The 20,214-nt window shown below is 37.5% G+C and overlaps 1 protein-coding gene across 2 annotated transcripts in view; it reads left to right on the plus strand.

Moving 5' to 3' along the window:
* Positions 1-600: 600 nt before the first annotated feature.
* GMCL1 (germ cell-less 1, spermatogenesis associated) overlaps positions 601-20,214 on the plus strand; it is a 37,206-nt gene continuing 17,592 nt past the window's right edge. The window contains exons 1-9 of one of the 2 annotated variants that reach the window (XM_015538042.2): positions 602-1,072; positions 7,724-7,847; positions 9,676-9,772; positions 11,128-11,225; positions 13,553-13,665; positions 14,314-14,379; positions 16,193-16,277; positions 18,435-18,525; positions 19,628-19,765. In XM_015538042.2, coding sequence (XP_015393528.2) covers positions 813-1,072; positions 7,724-7,847; positions 9,676-9,772; positions 11,128-11,225; positions 13,553-13,665; positions 14,314-14,379; positions 16,193-16,277; positions 18,435-18,525; positions 19,628-19,765 — 1,072 coding nt within the window. In that variant the 5' untranslated portion in view covers positions 602-812. Of the gene's footprint in view, positions 1,073-7,723; positions 7,848-9,675; positions 9,773-11,127; positions 11,226-13,552; positions 13,666-14,313; positions 14,380-16,192; positions 16,278-18,434; positions 18,526-19,627; positions 19,766-20,214 lie in introns of both variants that reach the window. The other variant, XM_042981644.1, reaches the window with a different exon arrangement.

Below are 20,214 nucleotides of genomic sequence, written 5' to 3' on the forward strand. Positions count from 1 at the left end.
TAAGCCCTGCCAGTACTGGCACAGACCCTACTCAGATGTTTCACTGCAGCTAGAAGGGAAGCTGGGAAGTGCAGGGAACCTTTGCCATAACCCGTCTAGGGCGGCAGAAGGCCGATATTTAAGAGACACAAAGGCCTAACGAAACTCCACATAGTAGGTCCTCCTCCCCGAGGAAGCCTTGCCAAATGCCCGCAAGGCGTGATCCCAGCTAGTGGTGAGCTCCGCTAAGGAAGAGCCCAAACAGCACCATCTTTTTTGCCCCTACTTAGCACAGAGCCTACTAGGTATCCGGAACTCAAGGAACTTTTGCAGAAACAATCAATGAGCTGGAACTCCCGGTCGGGCTAATACAAAGGGGTGTGTGAAGTAACACTAAAATCCAGATTGGCCCCAAATCTCATGGCAGCGCGAGACCCAAGCGGAGAGCAGGCCGCTAGCCGCCTACGCGCCGACAAGCTTCCCGGCTCCAACCCCCTTTACCTTTCAGTGCAGGCCCCACCCACCACGCACACTCGCCTTCCCCCGCCCCTTCCGGAGGCTCGCCGCGCGCACGCGCCTTCCGGTCCGCGCTTTGTTGCGATAGCGAGGGGGCGAGGTTCTGCGGTCCCGGCGCGCCGCGCGGCTGGACGCGGCGGGCGGGGCGGAGGATGGAGGCGGTAGCGTCCGCTGCGACGGTTGGGGCTGCGCGTGAGAAGGTGGCGGTGTAGGCACCTGGGCTGGGTGGAGGCGGGCGGCGGCCGGGCCATGGCGGGAGACCGCCTCCGCTGGGCTCCCTGAGGTGCGCTCCCTGAAGTCCTGGGGAGCCGTGGTCCATGGGCTCCCTGAGCAGCCGAGTGCTACGCCACCCGGGGCGAGCCCGAGCCCAGCAGGAGCCGGGTTCTGGGGCGGGGGGCTCGACCCGCAGGCCGGAGTCTGGCGGCGACGCTGCGGGCCACGGCTTCTGTTACTGCCCAGGCAGCCGCAAGCGCAAGAGGAGCAGTGGGGCCTTCTGCTACTGTCACCCCGACTCCGAGACAGACGAGGATGAGGAGGAAGGGGACGAGCAGCAGCGACTCTTCAACACCCCGCGCAGGTACGTGGAGGGACGCGCCCGCACCTGTTGGGCAGCTCCAGGGCCCCGCCTGGGGACAAGCCCGGCGCCGGGTGCGCTTGGGGGTGCGGCGCTCCCCAGCGGGTGAGGAGCGGACGTGCCCTTGACCGGGAAACGTGGGAGCCAGCCTGATGCAGGGCGGATGGGGAGCGCCTTGGGAGGCGCCTGGTGTTCTAGATTATAAACCACAGACGCTGCCCGAGTGGTGTTACAGCCCCAAGATGAGACTGGCAAACGCCAAGCCAGAGCTCGCGCCTCATTAAACCTTAGGCTCCAAAGGCTGGCTGGCCTTCCGTAATACACCTTTGTCCTCCTCTCTGAGTGGGTGGCAGGAGAAGTTGTTTTGCATCCGGTTACCTTAAGGGGCACGTCCATCAGTGTAAAGGGAAGTTATTACACACACGAGAGTTCTCTTTAACTGTAAAGGTGAAATTTATCAGTAGTGTGCATTTGTTCCTTATTGGGAACAAAGTTAGAGCCTCTAGTACTTGAACGTTGACCGTGGATATGTGTAAGTCAGTGCTGCAGCTTGCTTAACCTTTTTTCAAAGAGTTGAAACACAGGATGTTTACTTGTGAATTAGAAAATTAGAACATAGTTTATGCATAGAATACGTTTCCACATAAAGCAATCTGATTGCCTTTTTTTTTTAACATCAGTGGGATAAATGCAGTATTTTAAATGAAACTTCAAAAAAAAAGATTGAAAAACTTTGCTACACAAATGTAACATATTTATTGTGAAATGAAAGTATCATGGATAGCCTCTGTTAATAGTTTGTTATCTAAAAATCTTTCATAGAGTTTTATGTATGAATGCTTGTTGTTTATTTACAGAAATGAACACCACCCACCCCCACCCCTGTCAAATTCTTCAGTTACCTTTTTGGAGAGTCAGTATAGTATAAAGAGCTCAGATTCTGAGCTTAATAGCCTTTTTTCCTCTTAAGTAAAATGGAGAAATTAATACTTGCCTTTTTTTAAGTTTGTTTATTTTTTGTTTATTTGTTTACATATTTACAGAGCGTGAGCAAGAGGGGGATGGGGGGCAGAGAGAGGGGGAGAGAGAATCCCAAGCAGGCTCAGTGCTGTCAGCACAGAGTCTGAGGTGGAGCTTGAACTCACAAACCATGAGATCATGACCTGAGCCCAAACCAAGAGTCAGATGCTTAACCAGCTGAGCCACCCAGGCACCCCAATACTTGCCTTTTAGGGTCCATATAATGCACAGTGCCTGGTATTGAAGTGCTCTGTAAATATTATGTCTCCTTGGTAAATTGACCTCCTTTAACATTACAAAATGTCTCTCTTTATCCCTGGTAATATTTCCACTACTACTGGGTGTTTAAAATGTATATCTTTTCCATTGTTTTCTTTTTTACCTGTATCTTTATATTTAAAATAGGTATCTTGTAGAAAGCATATAGTTGGGTCTAGCATCTTTTTTAATCCATTAGGATAATCTCTGTCTTTTAGTATTTAGACCACTTATATTTAATGTCGTTGAAATATATATGTCAGGATCCATTCAAAAGAGAAATCATGCAGCAGTTTGAAAAAGGAAAATGTAATATAACCATTAACAAGGAAAGGGGAATTAATTACTGAAGGTAAACTACTAAGGTAAAGAGATTTCTAAAAATGTATAGGAATAGAAGATAGAGGGAGCAATTCAGCACTTCTCAGACTGAGAACATCCAAGGAAGGAACAAATTTTGAATAGAGCCATCTTTCCCAGAGTGAGATTCAGATATTGGAGGAGGTAAGGCTGTAGCCCACTAGATGGTAGAGAAGCTGAGATGTGGTAGGCTAAAGCTGGTAAGCAGGCAGCTGCCCACTGGGATGCCAACAAATTTGCTTAGAGTCTGTCTGGCCCACAAAGCTGAAAATATTTACTGTCCAGACCTTTACATAAAAGGTTTGCCAACCCCTGAACTACATGAGTGGACTAGAATGGAAAGTCTTTAAAGCAAACCTTTATTAGAAAATACATGCAGAGGGGCGCCTGGGTGGCGCAGTCGGTTAAGCGTCTGACTTCAGCCAGGTCACGATCTCGCGGTCCGTGAGTTCGAGCCCCGCGTCAGGCTCTGGGCTGATGGCTCGGAGCCTGGAGCCTGTTTCCGATTCTGTGTCTCCTTCTCTCTCTGCCCCTCCCCCGTTCATGCTCTGTCTCTCTCTGTCCCAAAAATAAATAAAAAAAAAAAAAAAGAAAATACATGCAGAATTTAGGGGTGCTTAGATGGTTGAGCATCCAACTCTTCATTTCAGCTCAGGTCATGATCTCACGGTTTGAGGGTTCGAGCTTTGAGTTGGGCTCTGAGCTGACAATGTGGAACCTGCTTGAGATTCTCTCTCCCCTCTCTCTCTCTCTGGCCCTTGTGTCAACATGGTCACATGGTGTCTCTCCCTCTCTCTCTCCCAAAATAAATAAATTTTTAAAAATTAATTAATTAAAAAGAAAAGAAAATACATCCAGAATTTAGTATGTTTTATATCAGTGGAAGAGGCCTGGCTATTCAGCCCAGTGTGCTTGAAGTGTGTAAAAAGATACTAAGACCTGGAAATTTGTGTGTTGACGCTAATTATGCTCCCTGAGGTTGTTCTGAGCACTCTCCCACCTCAACCAGCTACTCCGTGAAAAGTTTTGGCTACCAAGCCCACCTTCCATTTCATTCATACCTTTTGACAATTGCATATTTTACTTTTACATTAACATGACTGTTGAAACTCACCTATTCTGCAACCAGATCTTGGTTGTTTGCTGTGCCTTGATTGTAAAATTTGAAACCTAGTAAACAGTATTTGTTATTATAACCATGTAAATATTGTTCACTACAAAGTCAAGTAGTGTGCTAGGATTATAAACCATACTTCCTGGATCCAGTGTCACAACACTTTGTTTTTCCATGGGAGAAATTTTCTAACCTTGTAGTTAAATGGAATCTTTTTTCTACATTCCATCAAGTTTTCAAAGTCAGACCCTGTTTTCATTTGTATCTTTTTATGATAGTTGGTTTGTTGTTGTTTTTGTATTGCTTTTTAATTTTCCTAGAATTTCTAACTGCCCCCCACCACCATTGACAAAAGAATAATACCCCTTCGTTATATATTCACATTTTCCTATCTTTCTAAACACGCTTGCATGGTGTCCCCCTCTAAACCCAAGACCCCCCTCTTGGGTCCCTTCATCCTCCTGTTCCATTCTGGAACCATTGCTTTCTGGGTCTGTGCTTATCCTGGGGCTTACTTTCATCCCATCTCTAGGATTGGATCTACTGTTTTCTGTAGCTTGTATCTTTTTCTTTCTCACCCATTTTGGAGAACTGTATCCTCATGTATTTTACTCAGAAGGGATGCAAAAGGAGGTAATTTGTGCTTATCTGAATGTAAATTTAGTCTCTAACTTTATTCATCCTTTGAGTATGGAAATCTAATCTAAAATAACTTCATATCCTTTATGATATTACTTCGTTGTTTTCTAGCCTACAGTGTTGATGAGAAGTATGATGCTGGTCTAACTCTCTTTTTAGGTGACCTTTTTTTTTCCTCTGGAAATTTTGGAATTTTTTCATCGGTGTTTTGGAATTTAACTAGAATGTGCTTAAGTATGGGTTTTTTAATGGCCTCAGTACTTGGTTGATTCTTACAATCTGGAGACTAGTTTGGAAAAATTTCCTTCCATTATTTTCTCCATAATTTCCTTTTTCCTGTTATCTTTGTTTTCTCTTTCTTGGACTCCTCTTAAACCAGATTTTGGATTTCTTGGATTGTACCTCTTTCTCTTTTCTTTTTGTCCTTTCTAGGTCTTTTTTGCTTTATGTTCTAGGAAATTTCCTTAACTTTCTCAGTATCCTCTCTTTTGGCTTATTAATTTTAGCAACCATGTTTTTAATCTCGAAGAGCTCTTTTCTTTGTTTCCTTTATCATAGTATCCTGTTGTTTTATAATTGTAATAATCTCAGATATCTATATCTAGATGTGCTAATTTTATTTTTTTTTCAACTTTTTTTTTTTTTTTTTTTGGGGACAGAGAGAGACAGAGCATGAACGGGGGAGGGTCAGAGAGAGAGGGAGACACAGAATCGGAAACAGGCTCCAGGCTCCGAGCCATCAGCCCAGAGCCTGACGCGGGGCTCGAACTCACGGACCGCGAGATCGTGACCTGGCTGAAGTCGGACGCTTAACCGACTGCGCCACCTAGGCGCCCCTAGATGTGCTAATTTTAGAGTGTTTTAAGTTCTCTTTTCCCTGAATTAATGTATTTCCTCTGGGGCCGGTTTGTCTTTTTAATGGTCTTGAATACTCCAGATTCTCCTCGTGTTGGGTGATCCTTGGTTGGGTGATCCTTGGTATTTAGAATGAGTAACATGTGCGTGCGTGTGTTTTAATTGAGTAAATTAAACTAAGCCTTCCCTTTAAGTAGAAAGACTGATTACTAAATTGGATATGGGTGGGGCATGCTTCATCTTAGAGCAGAAATTTCCAAATTTTTTTTGTTCACAGCACCCTTAGAGTCTCAGTAGTTTTTTAAATGGTACCTCTGGTCCTAAAGAAATATCTCATAGTTAGTATGACTATGATAGTAGTAGGTAACATGGTATCTCAAAGATCTTGCTGTGTTTCCTTCAAATATAAAATATTCCACACACTTCCCTGAGTTTGGTGCGGTGCTCTAGGTGCTTTTAACACATAGTTTGGGGACCATGATTCAGGGTGAATGGGTTAAGAGCTAACAGGCTACAGATTCCCCAAATGTCAGAATAAGGATTGCTTTGTGTGGGGTGCCACCACCTATACTAAAGTCTCAGCTTCTCCTGATAGATTTGTCCTCTCTCTCCTTTCTAGAAGAGCACTGGAATCTTTATGCCTGAGTTGTCTGTGCTCTGGTTATCTGTACTCTGTGTTCATACATTGTAGAGGAGGCCATTAAAGGAACACATTTCCCCACTTTGTGCCTTACTTCTGCCTTTTATTACCCCTGAGATCTCTTCTAACCCACACACACTTCTGAAGGGCAGATGGCCTTCAGCCTTCATCCTAGACCTTCAGAATATATTCTGGTCTCTTATCAGATGATAAACCCACCCTTCCTTTTTGCTATTGTGGGCTTATTCCTTTCTGTACTTTTAATCTTTTAATGCAATCTGGGGATGGTGCTATCAGGAACTAGAAACTATATTGTCTCATTTGTTTCTCATAGTAACCCAATAAAGTGCTTACTATTAATATTCTCTTTGCATCTGGAGTAACTGAGCTGTGGTAGAGCTGGGACTCAAACCCAAGCCTCTACTACCAAAGCATGTGCTGTTTTTACTGTCTGTTGGGAAGACATGTCAAACACATTGGTTCAAGACATCATCTGAAACAGTTACTTCATTTTTAAAAAGACTAAAAATTTTGGGGTGCCTGGGTGGCTCAACTGGTTAAGTGTCCAACTTCCGCTCAGGTCATGGTCTCGCAGTTTAAGCCCCACATCGGGCTCTGTGCTGACAGCTCAGAGCCTGGAGCCTGCTTTGGATTCTGTGTCTCCCTCTCTCTGTGCCCCTTCCCTGCTCGTGCTCTGTCTCTCTTTCTCTCTCTCTTTCTCTCAAAACTAAACATTAAAAATATTTTTAATTAAAAAAAAAAAGACTAAGAATTTTTAACTACTAAGAAAGCTTGTCAAGATTGGCCAGGAACACAAAAAGGTATTTATCGGCCTCTGCCTAGGGCTTTTCTTATTCATTGGACCATCTTGAACAATGATTATCAAATTAAAATTATATATATGTATATATGTGTGTGTGTGTATTATATATATATATAATATAATATATAATATAATATATATATAATATATATATTATATATATATTAATGTATATAATAAGATTAGATATAAAATATATATAATACACACACATATATATATACACACATATATATATATATATAGTTATCTTTTAAATGAAATTTTATGCAGAAATCCTCAAAATGTGATGCTGCCCTAGTTGAAGTTAGTGAGGATGTTCAGAGTTCACTCCTCAGCTATCCCTGGTGGCTCCTAAGACGTTTTTCCATTGAGCAAAGTTTTGAAAACCTTTGATCTAAGGCTGCAAACCATTTGACCAATGAGGGTGAAAATGCTTTTAACAAGTTTAGGAATAGTTTGATACCAAAATAAGATTAGATATAAATTATTCTCAAAATTACTTGGATAGGTAAAATTTTTATTCTTGTTCTGCACTTTGTAGTTGCATAGCAGTAGCATTGAAGTTGTACTGAGATCCTCCATAGTACTCTTTTCTAAATGAGGAAATAAGCAAAAATCACATGCTGACCTACAGGTAATTCACTTAGTTCAACAAACACATATTGTAAGAGTGTACAGTGAAAGGTCACCTGTACATGCTATCCCATCTAGCTGGCCACTATTAACCCTCTTGGCAATAGAGTACCCTAGAGATTACTACTATTATTAGTTTCTTATGTACTAATGCAAATTTGAATATATAATATCCCTCTTTCCTTTTACACAATGAATAACTTGGCTCTATTTAATAGAAATTGAACAAAAGGAATATTTTGAGTTTTATGCAAAATCAGTAAAACACTCAGTTTTACACATATGTAACATTTGCATTTCTTTTAACAGGAAAAAATTAAAGAGTACATCCAAATATATTTATCAAACCTTATTTTTGAATGGAGAAAATAGTGACATTAAGATATGTGCTCTAGGAGAAGAGTGGAACTTACACAAAATATATTTATGTCAAGTAAGTATTTTATTTTTCTATTTGAGTAAGCAAGGTAGTCACTTAAAAATAGCTCAAACTCTTTCAAGTCCTGTTCTTTCTTATTGCATTTCACAGTAATTGTTTTGTGTGGATAGTGGTTGTCTAAATCCTATCATCTCACACAGAGTCTTGTTTTATCAAAATATGGCACACTCTGTTAGTGAAAACTTAGTTTAGTGTAGAAAACAGATTTTGAATTTTCATTGTCATACCAGCCTAGCAAATACCTTTTTGTCATTACTTCAATAAGGTTCTTAGTTTAGTGCCCTCTGCTGACAAGAGGGGAAGGCGGGGGGGGGGGGGGGATGCCTAAAATTAAGATTGTTGAATTTGTTTATTTTGTATATAGTTATTTAAATTGAATAAATTTAGCTGAAATGTTCCTTTGTAGTTATGGTTGAATGGAAAATGCAGTTAACTTAAAGACAAGACCCAACAAATATAGACCAACTTATTTAGCTGATATACCTATTTGGTTTGTGTGCTGAAAATATTACTATCTGCCATCCTATTTTAAAGATTCAAAACTCTCAAAAGGAAAAAAAAAATGTTGCTCTAATGGCTCAAATATCTTACTCATTCTTTCATCAAATCTATCTATTCTTTCTTCAAATCATTGTTCTAGGCATTGGGAATAGAACAGGGAACAATTCAGTTTTTATCCTATGGAGTTTATATTTTCTGTCTTCTTCACTATTTGGCAATAATTACTGGTAAGACAGTATAGTATAAGATTTTCCAGTAGAAGTATTTTAAGGGAACTTTTTCTATAACATTTTAATCATAATCTATAATCATTTTAATCATTTGATCATAATCATTATCGTAATAGTCAAGTTTAATTTGGCCAGAGGTATATAGCCCAGGGAATATATCAGAATATTGCTCTCAACTTGAGAATAGGGTCCTATCTGTTTTTAATCTCAGAGAGCACTTTTGTGAATTTAAGGATGAGAATGCCTCTGTGTAGGCTTTCACTCTCAAGAGAAACTGTACTGATTATAGGACAAACTACATGCTACAGTCTAATAAGCCCCCTGAGGACAGAAACAGTGTCTGTTTTGTTAACTGCTATATTCACAGTGCCTTATACATACTAAGTATTCAGTAAAATTGTTAATATTTGATCTATTCCAAAGTAATTCTAGTTATGAGAGGTGCTATCTAGAAGGTAACTGAAGACTTCATCCATTCTGGTACCTTTCCAAGAATCAGGTTCATTCTGGAATTTTCTGATTAGATAAAACTAGACTTTAGATTTATCCTAATATCTGGGGATCATCCCATTAATGCTGACTTCGGACTGGCTTGGACCCTTTACAGCCCGTAATACAGTAAGGATTAAACAGTATGAAGGTTCTTAGCCTTCTGTCTTCCCCAGTACATGATTGTGTATTCACTTTGTGTGTTGTCATATGTTCATGAGAGACTTAAATATATATTTTCTAAGCTTGAATTTAGAATGCCATTGAGAAGGAAAACATACCTGTAATAGACTCAGAAATTGTTTTAACTAAGTAGAAAGCTAATTGGAGGCTCAAATAGTAATATAGGAATTCAGATAGTAATACGAGAATTTGATTTTGTTTTCATTAAACTAATACTAAACTGAAAGTATTTTGACATACTTAAAAGTGTCCTTATCTTAATTTCATTTTTCCTGTAGACATATTTAGCAATTCTTTTTCTCCCAAAATAATATGGGTTCATTTTGATAGAACAGTTGTTTGGAATTAGAAATGGGAAAATAATTCAGAAGACCCAGAAAGTACTGGATAATCATTTTGTTTTGTTTTGTTTTTTTAAGTCTGGCTACTTTTCTAGTATGTTCAGTGGTTCTTGGAAAGAATCCAGCATGAACATAATTGAACTGGAGATTCCTGACCAGAATATTGATATAGAAGGTAACCACCACTATAATTACTACTATGCAAAAATTATAACATATCTTTTTTATTCTTTTGGTAGAAAATAAATATTTTCTTCTAACTTTGCAGGCTAGATAAAAGCTCCATTTAACACCCCAGCGTGACAGCTTTGTACTGATTTGCTCCATAGTTCTATCAATTCTGTTCTTTTTTTTTTTTTTTTTTTTAAGTTTATTTATTTTTGAGAGAGAGACAGAGCACAGGCAGGGGAGGGGCAGAGAGACAGGGAGACACAGAATCTGAAGCAGGCTCCAGGCTCTGAGCTCTGAGCTGTCAGCACAGAGCTCAATGCGGGGCTTGAACCCACGACCCATGAGATCATGACCTGAGCTGAAGTTGGACGTTTAACTGACTGAGCCACCCAGGCGCCCCTTATCAATTTTGTTCTACCTATCCTTAATCTACTTAGTCATATGGGCCTTATCGGTCTGTTTATTTATTGTTGTAAATATATCCGCCTGGGGTATTGAGGATGTAGGGTGAAGGAAGGAAGAGTGTGACTGTTTTTTAAAATTACATAGTTAAATGTAATGGTTTAAAAAAAGAAAAAGAAAAGCGGGTAAATAGTGTTTATTGATTATTCCCCATGTATGAAGACTTTCTCTGGGAACAATAGGGCATGAATCATGTAATCAATGTTGTTTTAGAGCTATGAGTTCTTAGATGAGGAAGCTGAGGCCCAGAGGATTTAAGGGGCTTACATTCATCAGTCAGCCTGTACTCCTAATTTCTGTTCCAGTGCTCATTTTCTGTTTCCCTCTTTGATAACCCAAGTGGAAATAACCAGTACTCACCACATAGGCAAAGAGAAAAGTTAAGAATATTTAAAACACAAGTGTGGCAGTGGAGAGAAGGAAGGGCAGGCCTAGATAGCTGGGGTGACTGGGGGAGCATGTGGCGTAGATAGGAGCCAAGAGCTATTCCCCACTCCCCAGCAGTGAAGCACTGGAAGCACAGGGTTAAGATATCATGGGGTCTGTGTACTTACTGATTAGTCAACTCAGAGGTATCTTTATAAAACTTTTTCCAAGAGTGTCTTAACTCTGACCACCAACTAATATCAAGATTAGATGTAGAAGAATCCGGCTCTTTTATTTAGCTAGAATAAATGGAAATTTATAACATTGTTATTAAACTAGCTCCATTAATCAGTAACCATTACTAACATTTTAATTAGTGTACTTCCCTTCTCCTGTTATGTACATCCTAAATTCAGATGCATGCCTGAATTTAGGCATACATCTGAAGAGTGGGAAGATGGTCATTGTCATTTTTGTAATAATTTGTAGATAACATTGTATTTCATTCCATGCCTGTGCTTTTGCTTTCAGCACTGCAGGTTGCATTTGGGTCACTGTATCGAGATGATGTCTTAATCAAGCCCAGTCGAGTTATTGCCATTTTAGCAGCAGCTTGTATGTTGCAGTTGGTGAGTATGTACCTTATTCAAAGAAAGGATCACAGTTGGACCTTTGGTTCAAAGTATCTATTCCAAAAACAAGAAAAAGCTTAGCTCTTTACAGCTTTTAAAATAAAAATGAAATATATAAACATGTCACTTGTGATAAGTCATTTAAAAAGCTTAACCAAAAAAATACTAATAAAATAAAATTTATTTTTTTCATTTTTTATTTTTTTAAATATATGAAATTTATTGTCAAATTGGTTTCCATACAACACCCAGTGCTCATCCCAAAAGATGCCCTCTTCAATACCCATTACCCACCCTCCCCTCCCTCCCACCCCCCATCAGCCCTCAGTAAAATAAAATTTAAAAGCAATTTATTATAGCTGAGGGGATCATCATGTCTGTGTAGCATGAATGCAAGGTATTTGGATGTAGATACTGTAGAATTACTATAGTGTGGTAAGAATTTATTTGTCTAGGTCCATTTACAGATTTCAGTTCATTAATGGTTTATCTTGACTGTTAATAAGCAGATTGCTTTGATTACTAATTCATTTAGTTCATGGGTTTGAAAAACATTGAGTGCTTACTTTGTCAACTTTTTCTTAATTATGAAATAGTTGTGGTAAACCACATGAATATATATAATCTGTTGGTAGATTGACAGATTTGTTCATTCAACAGAAGTATATTGAGCAACATGTTAAACTTGCATAGAGATCCAAAGGTAAACGAATATATAGTCTGCTTCAAGGAACTCATAATATAATGTGTGTGTGGAATGGGGGAAGGGAGGGTTGATACACAGACCCAGAGATAAAGTAAGAACTGTCCAGTGTATCATGAGTATGATAATAAACATCCCGTAGGATTTAGCAGATGAACGAAGGAGGGAGTGGTCAGTTCAACCTGGTGGTGCAAAGAAGGAAGTTGAGTCTTAAAAACTGGAAATGTATTTATGTTGCAAAGAAAGAAGAAGGAAGGAAGCTTTTTATACAGAGCAAATTAAGACCTGGAGATGTGTGACATGGAGGCCTAGAGAATCTGAGTGGAACATGATGCTAGCACAGAAAAGAAAAAGGGTTGGAGAGAAGGAGGCAGAGTCCAGATCTTGAAAATCCCTCTGTACCTTTTAAGAAGTTTAGATTCAAATGTAGGTACTTTTGAAAGATTTTAATTAGAAGAAAGACAGTTATGTTTTAGAAAGAATACTTTGGAAATAATGTAAAGGATGTATTGAAGGAAAGAGGAGTACATTAGAGACAAAAGCTTACTGCAGTAGTCCCAAATCAGAGTCTGAAGTAGGGCAGTAGCAGTAAGAATGGAGAGGAGAAACTGGATCACAGAAAGATTAAGCAGGGATAATCCACTGGACAGATAAGATGTTAAGAGGAAGGTAGAGGGGGCAGGAGATGGGTAGCCTCCAGTGACTTCCAGGTAAGTTTAAAATCCTAATGGAGTCAGTGTTGTATTTTGATCTTTAAAAAATGTTAATAAAGTTTCTTTTTATGTGACATTTGTATACTGATTTATTTGGAGTATTAGTTAATAGCTTGCTCAGTATACTTGGCTGAGATCATTTGGTTTTTTAAATGTTGTGATCCTTTCAATACTTACTTCCAACAAGTACACTTTGTTTTCTAACTTTAGTCCTTTTGGTTTTGTCCTAAATCCCATTTTCTGCATTACCTTTATGACTTAACTAACTAATTTAATAATATACTTGCATGATGAATATATTTCAGAAATTTAAGTAAAAAGTGACATTCTTCCCATATATTGAATAAAGTTCATTTGAAATCTTACATATAAACATTTTAGATTAATATTGCAGTGTAAGTTTAAAATAATGTGTTTTAGGTGCATCTCTTAGAAATTGATGAGTGTTTTATACTTTAATAAACACTTTATGATGATTCATACTGTTTACTTGCCTAGCTCCATCACATAGTCAACTGAGTATGTTAAGAGATCTTAATTTAAAAAGAACAGGCAAAACAGACAGAATGCCGCTTAAATTTGCAAAGGTCCCAGAGTGTGGAAGAATAGAAAAGAAAGAGAAAAGCAATATTCATCTCTACATTACTACCTTACTGCTTTTACCCCTCGCCCCCTTCCATTTTTAATTCCAAGTATTCAGTTGAATACTTGCTGGATTTTTTTTTTTTTTCTTCAGTATTTTTACTGGACTTAAAAATTTAGGCTTGCTGCACTTAATGAGTTTTCTTTCTTTCCTTCTTTCTTCCTTTTTTTTTTTTTTTTTTACTTTTTAATATGTAAAAGCACATATTTAGAACTAATTTTTCCCATGTGAGATGGGCCTTTCCAGTGCTTATTTATATTTACAGGATGGTTTAATACAGCAGTGTGGTGAGACAATGAAGGAAACAATTAATGTGAAAACTGTATGTGGCTATTACACATCAGCAGGGACCTATGGATTAGATTCTGTAAAGAAAAAGTGAGTTACCTTTTTTATTTTTCCTCCCATCCCACTTTTTGGAATTTGGCTGCTTTGGTTTGTTAAGAGAATGTATAGCTATAAGAAAGAAAGGGGGGAAAAAAAGATAGGGGACTAGAATTTTGTTCTAAAAAGTCCCTTTTTACATTTGGGTGAATTAGTAAATTCCTTGAAAGTGTTGTCTTTGTAAGTGACCATGAGTGGGTTATACATGTTTATATGTGGCTTATAAAAACTATGGCCATTCTTTACAGGGAAGTTTCTATTAATTTTTTTTAAGTAGTAGGCATCATAGACATTCTATCAGTACAGTTACTGGCAATGTTTTTAACTCTTGAGAATTGTGGGACCTGTTTTCAAATTATAAAGAAGGTAATAGAAGTTTGTAAGCCCCTTCCTAAATGATTTAACACGAACTTGAAATGAGGTTTTCTTAATTAGAAATGCTCTTATTAATATAAAAGGAATATTTCCTTAATAACTGCTGACAAAAATAATACTAAATTTTCAGTTGTTAAATTTAAAACTTTGAGCATGTTCTAGCAAGACTAATATTCTGTTTTTATTTTAACTGTAAGTCCTACTAAGTAAGTCATAAATGCATATTTATGTATCATGTGATAAATAATTCCATGTTTTTAATTTCAGGTGCCTTGAATGGCTCCTGAACAATTTGATGACTCACCAGAATGTTGAACTTTTTAAGGAACTCAGGTATTTTAATTTTAAATAACTTTGCAATTAATTATCCTAAAGTAATATTTATTTGTTAAAGTGTTTATTTGTTTCATACAAAAACATATTCCTTATGAAAAAGTCAACAATTTAATGAAAGGTATCTTGACTGTATCTATGAACTAAAGAAATGCTTCAAAATTTCTTTGTCATAAATAATGTATATTATGTCTAGTATTTGAGCTAATTTCTATAGAAAAATTAATTGCTGCTATAAAACCATAGAAGAAATCTCAAGTGTTACTTCATTTTTGCTGGGCTCTTAGAGAATGTACAAGTTTTATTTTAAAAACTATCTTTACCATTCATTGTAAAAGTAAGTTTGAGGAAGTTGTTTTAAACTTTTTGCGAAGCCTAATGAAATTAAATTAATAATCAGGTTGGCCTTTTGAATTACCTTTGCTTGTCCCTCCCTCCCTCCCTCCCTTCCTTCCTTCCTTCCTTCCTTCCTTCCTTCCTTCCTTCCTTCCATAAACACTTCCTGAATGTCCACTGTATATAACGGTACTCTGTCAGGGGCTGTGAAGGATGCAGAGATGATTATGTCATGGTCTCTGCCCTTAAAGGGATCATTCCTGTGATGTCAATTTTATTAATTTTTTATTTATTTATTTTTTGTCAGGCGTGGGTGGGGAAAAAGATAAACATTTTTATGTTTAAATACAGTATGGAATATAGAGAATTCTGGAATATAGAGAATTCAAGTTTCTTTGAACCTTAAAGGTGAAATACAAGAAGTAGTAGAAATGTTATTTTTATGGCTAGACCATCTCCTGGATTCTTGGATCCATTCCTTTCCTCTGCCTTTAAGAGGTCCTTTGGCAGAAAAGTTTGAGAAGCATTATTCTACACAGAAAAAAAAATCATTTCCTAGTGCTATCAAGGTATAAATGAAGTTCTACATTATATTTGGTTTGGAAATCATTAGAAATCATTTTTCTCTTTTATAATTTCTCAGTGAGCTTTTTCAAAAAGAAGATAAATTATAGTGGTCTTCTTAAAATCCTAGATGTTTTTCTGGCTTTTTATGGCTTAAAGGAAGGGGGGAAAAAAGCTACTGGTGATATCATCCCACTCAATCTAAGTTTAAACTAATATATACTTCTTGATCTTACTGTCTTTAATAGTAATGAAAACATAATTTATGATTAAGCAGTTCTCTTAAGCCTCAATGTTAAAGGTTATTTTGAAGATATAGATGATTCACTGAAATTTGACATTTTTTTTTTTTTTTAACCAATGAATGAGTAGGAAAGGCAAAAGAGGAACACTGCCACTTTATCAGAGCATACTAAAAGTTACCTTCTTGAGGGCCACCTGGGTGGCTCAGTCGGTTAAGCATCTGACTCTTGATTTCAGTTCAGGCCATCATCTCACAGTTTGTAAGATCGAGCCCTGTGTGGGCTCTGCGCTGACAGTGGAACCTGTTTGGGATTCTCTCTCCCTCTCTCTCTCTTGCCCCTCCCCCGCTCATGCTCACTCTTTATCAAAATAAATATTTATAAATAGATAAAAGTTATCTTATTGAGTCCTTGTTTTAACTTTGATTACTAGCAGATCAGTGCTCTTTGTTTTCCTATGAATTCAAAGAAAGACCTTTCATAGTATACTATCTGATTTAAAAGTGTTCAGATAGGTTATTTCTAAGATTCTTTGTCTTGAGCAAAAAGACTGAGGTAATTTTAAATTCCACATTTGTTTTTCATAAGAAAGACTTAAATTTTTTAATTCTACCAGGGTGGTTTAGCCTGTGCATGAGGAAAACTCACTACTTCTATTTTATCTTTTCTAGTATAAATGTCATGAAACAGCTCATTGGTTCATCTAACTTATTTGTGATGCAAGTGGAGATGGATGTTTACACAGCTCTTAAAAAGGTATTGGCATAATATGTATGTAAGGGTATCACCTCAGCATTACTTATAATAGTGAAAAGCTGGAAGCAGCTAGTGTCCATTGATAAAGGAATAGTGTAAAAGTAAGAAAAGTAAAAGGAAATATGCCAAAATATTAAAAAGTCTTTGTTTAGAGATTTGTTATCCTGAGTGATTTTAATTGCATTCTTTATACTTGTCAACTTTAAAAGTAGAGCCAGTTATCTTACCAACAAAATGGATTTATTTGTGAATAGCAGAGGAATTGCAATTTGGGACATGTAAGCTATGGCAAACCATAAGCAAGTCCAGATCTCAAAGGAGAGGAACATTACTTTGTAGAGAAAAGGAGGAAGTTGGGAGGGGCTGCTTTGAATGAAAGTTGGTTGGAGGAAAGTGAGTTCCTTGTTGTCTGAGTTATGGTATTTTCTTGTTGGCTGATCTTACAGCTAAACTGGGAAAAATTCTTTCTCTTGCTAGACTAGTAAAGTAGGCCTCTTCTGGTTGGGAATGCAAGATACCTCTCTTCCTGTTGGGGTCTGCACTTGAGAACAAGTGGTGGGCCATGAGAGCTCCCATCCTCTTCCTTTATTTGGTTTCACATACTTTTCTATCCTAGAAATGTGGTTGGTTTTTTTTTTTCCCAGATTCTTTTCAACAACAAACATATTATTATTTACATACAAATGTTAAATATTTTATATGGTTTTCAGAAATGTTTTCAAAGTTGAGCTTTAGTTGAATTAATGACTTTATGAGGAAATTTTCACACTTTTTCTAGAAAATGTTAACATTCTGGGACACCTGGGTAGCTCAGTCGGTTAAGCATCCGACTCTTGATTTCTGCTCAGGTCATGATCTCATGGTTCATGGGTTCCAGCCCTGCATCAGGCTCTGTGCGGACAGTGCGGGGCCTGCTTGGAATCCTCTCTCACCCTCGCTCCCTGCCCCTCTCCTGCTTCACGCTGTCTCTCTCTCTCTCAAAATAAATAAATAAACTTAAAGGAAAAAAATGTCGACATTCCTTGAAGACCTTATTTGCACTTCAGGTATATGTTTCACTTCATACTTTTGAAAAGTTTTAACATTTTTAATGTAGTTTTATTTTCACAACTCTGAAGAGACAAATTGGCTATCATTCTTGTTCTATAGATGATAAGACTTAGAATTCTTATAGCTTTTAAGTGGCAGACTTGAGGCAGAACCCAAGTCTTGTGAGTCCTACTCTTACTGCTTTTCCCACTTAATAATTTTGCCTTTAACCCTTTGTCCCCAGCAGCAAAGTCTGCATTTAACACAGCTTTGAAATCTGGGAATGAGACACTGTCTAAGTTGTATCATGGCAATTGTTTGGTTTTGTGGTAGGAATAAGATTCTGTTACTGTTTTGTTTTGTTTTTTCAAGGAAGTGTAGTAACTAAGTTACGCAATCATTAAAGAAAGAGTAGACAGCCCATATCTATCTCTGAGCCACTGGTAGGATTCATTGTTTCCTGTTGTAATTGCTTTTGTGCCAGTAATGATAAGTGCTTACTATGTGCCAGGCACTATTCAAAACATGTTACACTTGTTTTGTGTAACAAATTCTTTTAGTGCCCTATGAAGTTTCATGCTCATTTTACAAATGAAGAAATTAAGACCCAGAGAAATTGGGTAATTGGCCCAGCTGTTGATTGGCAGGTCCAGGATTTAAAAGTCCATGCTCCTAACTACTCTGCATACTGTCTCAAGAGTAAGAAGACAATAATGAGACAATAAGAAACTCTTTTTTCCCTTGTTTAATTTATTTTTATAAACTTATACAATATTTAGCAAAATTTAGTTAATTAGTAGAATAAGTGTAAAATTACTAATGTAATATGTATATTAAACCTTTTGACTGTATGAGTGTACTGTTTGATGCCTTAAATACTTTTTAGGAATTAGTTTATTCCTTCTCACACACTTTTAGTTCAATCATTAATCATTGGGCCATGATTAATGCCATGATGAATTTAAAGCTTGTAAGTGTGTCATATGATAGTTCTACTTCTGTCAATTGCATGTACTGGAAATTAAACTTTTTAGATATTATTTTTTAAGGTGGAAGCAGTTTGAATAAAAAATCATAACCTGGTGAAATCTTGTAATTTTTTTCTTAAATTTACTTTTTTCAACCTAGTGGATGTTCCTTCAACTTGTGCCTTCATGGAATGGATCTTTAAAACAGCTTTTGACTGAAACAGATGTCTGGTTTTCTAAGAGGAGAAAAGGTATGCCTGAAAACTTTATTTGGAACTTGTTTTAGGGGCCTTTTTAAATTGAAATTTATTAAAATCATGTCCTAACTTATTTGTAGACCTAGAGAATTTTAGGTCTGGAGAGGACTTTAAGCAGTTATCTAATTCAGCCCCTAATTTACACTGAGAGAATTAAAGCTGGATAAGAAAAATGCTTTGCCAAATATTAACTGAATTATTACTCCTTGAACTACCACCATAGTTTGATCCCACAAACTATTATTTTTCCCATTTTATCACCAACATGTCTTGTGATTAGTTTACAGTAGCAATTCTCAACTTTTTTCTCCTATCCTAAATAGCAGCAGGACTGAGTATGCTCCCATGCATATACCTTGTTTAGTAGAAAACAGGCTAGAGCTTATGCACAAGTTCCTGTTTGATAGTAGTAACTCTAGACCTTTCCTTTGCACTCATGAAAGCACATTGGAATGCAACTGAGAGTAACTATTTTTCTAGAAATATCCTTAAATTCTCCCTAAAAGAAAAAAATTCATGTACTTCATAAATGTGAATTCCTTTAATAATAAACACTACCCATGTGTTGCAAATCAGTGGCTGCAGTGTCTTTGTATATTATTTTCTAGTTTGAAGAGGGTGAATGTGTTAACTAATGGTGTTCATCTCATGTAGCTAAAGTATAAATTAGATGAATCCCAAGAGACAAATCCATGTCCTGTGTATCTTATGAAGACCCTTCAGGTTGGCATTTGAGCTCTGGAGTTCCAGTGGAGTGCTCAGTCCCTAGGAGAGGGGATTCTGGAGAGATACCATAACCCAAACTACTATTCTCCAGCCTTCTTTCCCACCTTGCTGCACTGTAAGCTCCAAACCCCAGAAATAAGGTGCACAACTGAAATCTCAGTCCAAGGGTCACTTGGGACCAAAGTTAATTTCCTGGAGCTACTTCCTAAATCTCCCTACGTTTTTATCCATACACCTCAAGTTTATATAATCTTTGAAAACTAGCTTATTTATTTTCTAATAAATGTGTGTGTGTGTGTGTGTATTAAAAACATTTAAGGATAAAATAAATAGATTTGAAAAGAATGCCTATTTAAATTGTTTTTTGTAGATTTTGAAGGTATGGCCTTCCTGGAAACTGAGCAGGGAAAACCATTTGTGTCAGTATTCAGGCATTTAAGGTTACAGTATATTATCAGTGATTTGGCCTCTGCAAGAATTATTGAACAAGATTCTCTAGTACCTTCAGGTAAGAGAACATGATGGAATTATGATTTTAAGTGACATCTTTCTGATTGTAATCGTACTCTACGTCATTGAAAAGAATAATAAATAGAAATTATCAAGGTGCCTGGGTGGTTCAGTAGGTTAAGTGTCCAACTCTCGATTTTGGTTCAGGTCATGGTCTCACGGTTCCTGAGTTCTAGCCCCTCATTGGGCTCCATGCTGGCAGGGCAGAGCCTGCTTGGGATTCTCTCTCTCTTCCTCTTTCTCTGCCCCTTTCCCCACTCCTGCTGTCTCTCTCTCTGTCTCTCATCTCTCTCTCTCAAAATAAATAAACTTTAAAAAAATAACAATATAATGATGAACCTGTTTTATTTAATTTCATCCCATATTTCTCAAACTCACTTTAGCAGGGATTCTTTTTTCTCAACATTGCATTTGAACCGTGTTCTGTGGACTTCCTTTTGGGCTGCT

The sequence above is a fragment of the Panthera tigris genome, chromosome A3 (genome assembly GCF_018350195.1).
Source record: "Panthera tigris isolate Pti1 chromosome A3, P.tigris_Pti1_mat1.1, whole genome shotgun sequence".
NCBI classification, from domain to species: domain Eukaryota; kingdom Metazoa; phylum Chordata; class Mammalia; order Carnivora; family Felidae; genus Panthera; species Panthera tigris.